This window comes from Penaeus monodon, unplaced genomic scaffold (assembly GCF_015228065.2).
Source record: "Penaeus monodon isolate SGIC_2016 unplaced genomic scaffold, NSTDA_Pmon_1 PmonScaffold_2956, whole genome shotgun sequence".
Lineage (NCBI taxonomy): Eukaryota > Metazoa > Arthropoda > Malacostraca > Decapoda > Penaeidae > Penaeus > Penaeus monodon.
Genome location: NW_023657632.1, coordinates 1 through 7,669, shown reverse-complemented (window position 1 = coordinate 7,669; position 7,669 = coordinate 1). Strand labels below are relative to the sequence as shown.

Here is a 7,669-nt window from a genome sequence, read left to right as displayed (position 1 = left end):
GATAAACAGCATTCCTTATTCATTATTCAATCGTTATTGGAGTTACTTTTAAGCATATGATGGTGGTTTGTAGGAATTATAATACGCTTAGTCTTACTGGGTGTTGAAATCCCCCCCCCCCCCCCCGTAGTAGAGATCAGGAATGGGCGGTTAAATTTGGCCAGAAAGAGAGGGGAAATACGAAAGAAAAGGGGTTTTAGAAAGAAAAAGCGGAGTTTATAGCGTTCACTGAAATTTTTGAAAATATGACCCATAAAGTTTCTTTTTTTTCTGCGACTATTGGATTTTTTTTCTGTTCTGCTAATTATATGTAGGGAAATTAAAATACATATATAAAAAGGCAGCGTGTTTTTGTCTGCCCGGGTATGTTACTTGATTTTGGGGTTTCTAGATGCATTTGATTATAATCTGTGTGGAAATAGATATCAGAGGTAGCTTTTTTTTTTTGTTGTTTTGGTGTGTACAATACTAGACTGGGGTTTTGGGTTCAGTACACTAGCTGCATCCATATAATTTTATTTAAAAAAAACGAAACTAACATACTTCGCTCTTTCTACAAATATGGGAGTGACAAAACTTCAAAAATGATTGTCAACCTCACATGACTGACTGGATTCCCGCTACTCATTTAGCACGCGGTAGGGGGTGGGTGGCCGGGGTTGTGGACCCCACGGAGGAGCTGGGGCGCGCGGAGAGAGTCCGGTGGCGGCGGTGTATGTGGTGGGGACATGGCGGCGTTGTAGGTGGTGAGGGCGGGATGGGCGGCAGTTAGTGGAGAGGAGAAGCATAGGTTGGTAGGTGGGCGTAGTGGAGGGGAGTGGAGAAGCCGTAGGAGAAACGGAGAGGAGAGTAGACGCGAGGCCGGAGCCGCAAGGATGGAGCGCTTCTTACGGGTGTCGGGGGCGGAAAGCGGCGGCGGCAGCGGCTTCGTCGTAAGCCTGTTGGTGGGCGGCCTTAGCGGCGACTACCTCAGGAGTGTCCTGGACGGGTTCGGGAAGGGGACCGGGAAGGGCGGCCAGAGGGGCAGTCACAGGGGCGTCGGGAGCCACTGGAAGGTTGGGGGCCGGACACACGGAATCCAAGGGCGTCAGCCACGTAATGCTGAGTCTGAACCTTTCCCTCAGAGTCCACGTAGTTGTACGAACCACGGACAACACCGAAGGCGTCTCGAGACTCAGCGCGGGAAGATGGACCGCCGGAGTAACCGAAGGAGTACTGACCGATCTCGTCCTGAGCGTGGTACTGAGACTGGATAGGTGCTACAGGTGAGAAGGAGCTACATTGTAGGATACAGGTGCAGGACCCACGTTGTAAGAGACAGGTGCAGGAGCCACAGTCTTGATTACAGGTGTTTGGAAGGTGAGAGGAGCAGCTGAGGGAAGGACACCTGCGTATGCGTAGGGCAGCACACCAGAATAACCTGCATAAGGATAGGCGCCAAGAAGGCCGTGATGGCCTCCATATACGCCGTTGTATGCAAGCAAGGAGGCGCTGCCGCTAGCCACGAGGGCCGCCACGGAAATCACAGTCTGAAATGGTCACCTTCTGTTACAACACATTATAATCTAATGTAAATCCAGAACAAAAGTTTAATTCAGAAACTTTAATACCGACCCAAAAGAAAATGTTCCCATATTCTACTTTTTTTCTTTTTTCTTTTTTTTAATCCAGCATTCTAGAACTCACCAGAGCGTTCATGTTGACCCACCGTCAAGGAGCTGTCTGATGTCCATGGGTATGGCTGCGCCTTAAATAGCTGGGGTACATGACCACCATCTCGGAAAAGGCGTGGCTTCCCTTCCTACGCAACTTTCAGAAAATATTGATTGAAATTTTGAACCGTAGAAAATCCTCTGAACAATACAACTGAAGAATAATTTGTATCATGATCATGTAAATAAGTCTTAGGAAATATTATTCAGAAGTAACACTCTGAAATGCCGGGGTAACGTTTATCTAAAGATCATTGAACATTTAAAGCTAAAAGTAAGGCCATGAAAAGGTTAGGTGTAATGAATTTCCCAGAAGGTTTGAATAGGCTGCAGGCTAGCTGTATTATTATATACTGGTATCATTTTGTTGTAGGGACAGTGTATTTTTTATGTTTTATGACTATCAATAGAAATAGGCACTTCTCCTACTGTAAAACTGCATATATTTTTAACTCATATAAAAACGGGTAATGAATGGTGAACAGAAAAGTAAGATAAACTTACTTATGAATAAGTATACCTTTCCTAATCGTAAATAAATATACAAGAACCCTCGTAATATAAGGCCTCTCATTCTACAAAGGGTTTTATTTTAATTCATAAATAATAAATTAATAATGAATAATAAATTCATAATTCAAAGTATATACGAACAAACCATGTCCTTTAAGATAATATATACTTCCTCTACTCCTCTCACCCTCCGCTATTTCTATAAAAAAAAAAAATAATAATAATAATAGCAAAAAATAAAAAAAGATTAAGTTAAATTAAAAGGAAATGTAGAATGACCTGGAAAGGGGTTGTCGCTACGGAAAAACTCGAGTTCGCACTACTGCACTTGAGTTGCGATGCTTTTGGAATTTTCTTGCAACTATAACTAAGAAAATAAACAAGATGAGGACCGTTTACAGATTATATAGTAATGATCTACCCTGTTAACTTTATTTCAGTAAATAAGGTTAGAACACAAAACAGAGAGAAGTGAACGTCGGGAAAAACGGAAAATCAAACATGCTTGCTACGAGCATTTGAAAGCAAATGAGTGTATAGTCATTTGAATAAAACTGTAGCAGTTTAAAATCATATGGAATGATTAAATATTATTACATATTTACTGCTACTACTATTACCACACCTTTGTAAGCATGATTATTTTTATGTGATTATCATATTAAAATTGCTATTATCATTTCCATTTTATAATCATTATTCTCATTATGAGAGCTATAGTAATCATCCCAATCAGTAGTGTATTGTCATTATCATTATAATTATTGAACACGACTGACACTATTACAATCATTACTCATTATCATTATCATCAAAATACGCATATTTTTAACAAAAGAATAATATTCAGTCAGCCTTGCTATACAGCCTAAAATTTACATGTTCTTAAATCAGTAATCCTACATACATCAAACGAATCCTCTCTTTATCAAAATGATGCCTTTTATACATTTAAAAAAAAAACGTCATTTCCTAACAGCTTCTATTGCCTCCACGGAAGAGTAAAGGCTGGAGATGACATCATATGACACACTGTATCTCATTGCAGAATTTTCAGGTGACTCCTTCAAATTTGGAATGCAATGTTAGAGGGAATATATCTTGCCCTCCGTATGCACATCTGGCTTCATAATCCCAAATAAAGCAGTGATAAATTCATGCACGTCAGTCTCACAGTTCGTCTATGGAACGGTATGAATAATATCGTGTTAACAGATTAATGTTTAAAGTGGAAAACAAGATACACATTTTATGCGTTTTCATGTTACAATTGTTGAAATAGATCAAGAAAAATGGATAAAAGATCGGTTTAGTAACAGGATTAGAAAATATCGTTATGGAAAATATCGTGTTAAACAGATTGATGTTTAAAGTGGAAACAAGCTACACTCGTATTTGCGTTTTCATGTTTAAATCAATGATGTAGATAAAAGATGATATGAAATTGTCCTGTTTAAAGGATTAAAGTTTATGACGGCCATGGATATATACAGTAATTAATGTATATGACGATAGAGACCTTGTTTAAAAACCTGTATTCATTAGTAAAACTATTATTGTATATAAAATGAGTGTGCATAAATATGTAGAAGAAAGTTATTAAGACGAATAACAGACTATTTATCTTTTTAATAGGAACTTTTACATACAGGGGACTTCGATGAAGCTTGATACTGTACTCTGGCGAGAGCTCTACACGGTAATAAATAATGATGATAATAACAGCAAATATAGTAATGATGGTATGCTAATTATGAAGATTATGATAATTATAATAATGATAATAATAGTAATAATAATGATAATAACAACAACAATAATAGCAATAAAAATAATAAAAAAATTAAAATAAGCAATATTTTTAATAACATAATCTGAATAATAGTAAGAATAATCATGACAGTGATAACAATAACAACAGCATCGTCAACAATAACAATGATAATAATAACAATGATAATGATAATAGTAAGGATAATTATGATAAGAATCATAATAGTGGCATAACAGCAATAGCAATAATAGCAATGATGATGATTATAATAATAAAAAACAATAATGATAATAAAGATAATAATACAAATAAAATGATAATAATAATAATAATAAATAATAATGATAATAATGATAATAATAATAATAATAATAATAATAATAATAATAATAATAATAATAAATAATAAATAAAAATACTAATTATCATTATCATTATTAATATTATTGTTATTATATTTTATTATTATTATTTATTATTATTATTATTATTATTATTATCATTATTATTATTATTATTATCATTATTATCATTATTGTTATTATTATTATAATCATCATCATTGCTATTATTGCTATTGCTGTTATGCCACTATTATGATTCTTATCATAATTATCCTTACTATTATCATTATCATTGTTATTATTATCATTGTTATTGTTGACGATGCTGTTGTTATTGTTATCACTGTCATGATTATTCTTACTATTATTCAGATTATGTTATTAAAAATATTGCTTTATTTTAATTTTTTTATTATTTTTATTGCTATTATTGTTGTTGTTATTATCATTATTATTACTATTATTATCATTATTATAATTATCATAATCTTCATAATTAGCATTACCATCATTACTACTATTGCTGTTATTATCATCATTATTATTACCATTATTGTCATATTTATTGTTATTACTCTTATCATCAATACAATTATAACTATTTCCATTATAATTTTCAAATTACCTTTGTTACTGGTATTATTCTCTACAATTTAGGCAATTATTTTTATTATTACTATCTTTATTATTGTTGTTATTGTGTTTCATCATTATCATTACCATCAATGATGTCGGATTTTTATTATTGATCATTGTTATTGATCATTGTTATTATTGTTATTAAATATGTTCTTGTAAATATTGACTATTGCTAATAATATCATCATTACCATTAATATCACTATCCTCCTTATCAATACTTGCAATGAACAAAATTTTTTTTTGCTGCTACTATTTTGAAGATTATCTTAGTATTCATTATTTTTATTATCTTCATCATAGTTATATTTACCATTTTAGTCTTCATTATCACCATTCTGTTTGCTAGCATTATCACAAGAATGAAATTTGGGTTGGGGGGGGGGGGCGGTAGATCCTCCAGGATGAGACTGATTCTGAATATATTATTCATATTCTACCCTGCAGTTTCCCTGGTACCTTTCATGCCCTCCCATGTCATCGGGGTCAAGATTATTATTTTATTTTTTTTTTTTTTTGGGGGGGGGGTCCACGGCAAATATCCTATATATTTGGACAGTAGAGTGTGACAGGATTCCATTGATTACACTATCGTCATGATCGGTCATGCGAAGGTATTCCGAATATTTACACATATGTGTTACTAATTCATGTCATTAAGTTCGTAGACTAAACATCAGTGGAAAATACATATACAGTGAAGTTATTAGCATGGGAATTATTGATAAACAGCATTCCTTATTCATTATTCAATCGTTATCTGGAGTTACTGTTAAGCTATATGATGGTGAGTTTGTAGGAATATATAGATACGCTTAGTCTTACTAGGTGTTGAAATCCCCCCCCCCCCCCGTAGTAGAGATCAGGAATGACGGCGGTTAAATTTGGCCAGAAAGAGAGAGGAAATACGAAAGATAAGGGTAGAAAGAGAAAGCGGAGATTATAGCGTTCACTGTAATTTTGAAATATATGACTCCATGAAAGTTTTCATTTTTTTCTGCGACTATTTGGATTTTCTTTCTGTTCTGCTAATATATATGTATGGATTAAAATACATATATACAAAGTGCATGCGTGTTTTTGTCTGTCCGTGTATGTTTACTTGTATTTATAGGCGTCTAGTATGCATTTGCATGTATATATCTGTGTGTGAACATAGATATCTAGAGCATGTAGCGTTTTTTTGTTGTTGCTTTGGTGTGTACAATACTAGTACATGTGGTTTAGGTTCAGTACACTATGCTGACATCCATATAATTTTACTTAAAAAACGAAACTAACATACTTCGCTCTTTCTACAAATAGTGAGGAGTGACAAAACTTCATAAAATGCACTTGTCACACCTCACATGACTGACTGGATTCCCGCTACTCAGTTGAGCACGCGGTAGGAGGTGGCGTGGCCGGGGTTGTGGACCACACGGAGGAGCTCGGCGTCGCGGAGAGCAGGTCCGGTGGCGGCGGTGTATGTGGTGGGGACATGGGCGGCGTTGTAGGTGGTGAGGGCGGGATGGGCGGCAGTGTAGTGGAGAGGAGAAGCATAGGTTGGTAGGTGGGCGTAGTGGAGGGGAGTGGAGAAGCCGTAGGAGAAACGGAGAGGAGAGTAGACGCCGAGGCCGGGAGCCGCAAGGATGGAGCGCTTCTTACGGGTGTCGGGGGCGGCAGCGGCGGCGGCAGCGGCTTCGTCGTAAGCCTGTTGGTGGGCGGCCTTAGCGGCGACTACCTCAGGAGTGTCCTGGACGGGTTCGGGAAGGGGACCGGGAAGGGCGGCCAGAGGGGCAGTCACAGGGGCGTCGGGAGCCACTGGAAGGTTGGTGCCGGACACACGGAATCCAAGGGCGTCAGCCACGTAATGCTGAGTCTGAACCTTTCCCTCAGAGTCCACGTAGTTGTACGAACCACGGACAACACCGAAGGCGTCTCGAGACTCAGCGCGGGAAGATGGACCGCCGGAGTAACCGAAGGAGTACTGACCGATCTCGTCCTGAGCGTGGTACTGAGACTGGATAGGTGCTACAGGTGAGAAGGAGCTACATTGTAGGATACAGGTGCAGGACCCACGTTGTAAGAGACAGGTGCAGGAGCCACAGTCTTGATTACAGGTGTTTGGAAGGTGAGAGGAGCAGCTGAGGGAAGGACACCTGCGTATGCGTAGGGCAGCACACCAGAATAACCTGCATAAGGATAGGCGCCAAGAAGGCCGTGATGGCCTCCATATACGCCGTTGTATGCAAGCAAGGAGGCGCTGCCGCTAGCCACGAGGGCCGCCACGGAAATCACAGTCTGAAATGGTCACCTTCTGTTACAACACATTATAATCTAATGTAAATCCAGAACAAAAGTTTAATTCAGAAACTTTAATACCGACCCAAAAAGAAAATGTTCCCATATTCTACTTTTTTTCTTTTTTCTTTTTTTTAATCCAGCATTCTAGAACTCACCAGAGCGTTCATGTTGACCCACCGTCAAGGAGCTGTCTGATGTCCATGGGTATGGCTGCGCCTTAAATAGCTGGGGTACATGACCACATCTCGGAAAAGGCGTGGCTTCCCTTCCTACGCAACTTTCAGAAAATATTGATTGAAATTTTGAACCGTAGAAAATCCTCTGAACAATACAACTGAAGAATATTTGTATCATGATCATGTAAAGTCTAGGAAATATTTCAGAAGTAACCCTCTGAAATT

The 7,669-nt window shown here is 37.6% G+C and overlaps 1 protein-coding gene across 1 annotated transcript; it reads right to left on the bottom strand.

Moving 5' to 3' along the window:
• Nucleotides 1-6,225: 6,225 nt before the first annotated feature.
• LOC119570507 (cuticle protein 19.8-like) lies at nucleotides 6,226-7,446 on the bottom strand. The gene is given in 3 exon segments (XM_037918213.1): nucleotides 6,226-7,007; nucleotides 7,010-7,265; nucleotides 7,424-7,446. Coding segments are annotated over 3 exon segments (921 nt in total). The 5' UTR covers nucleotides 7,436-7,446; the 3' UTR covers nucleotides 6,226-6,354.
• Nucleotides 7,447-7,669: the final 223 nt, after the last annotated feature.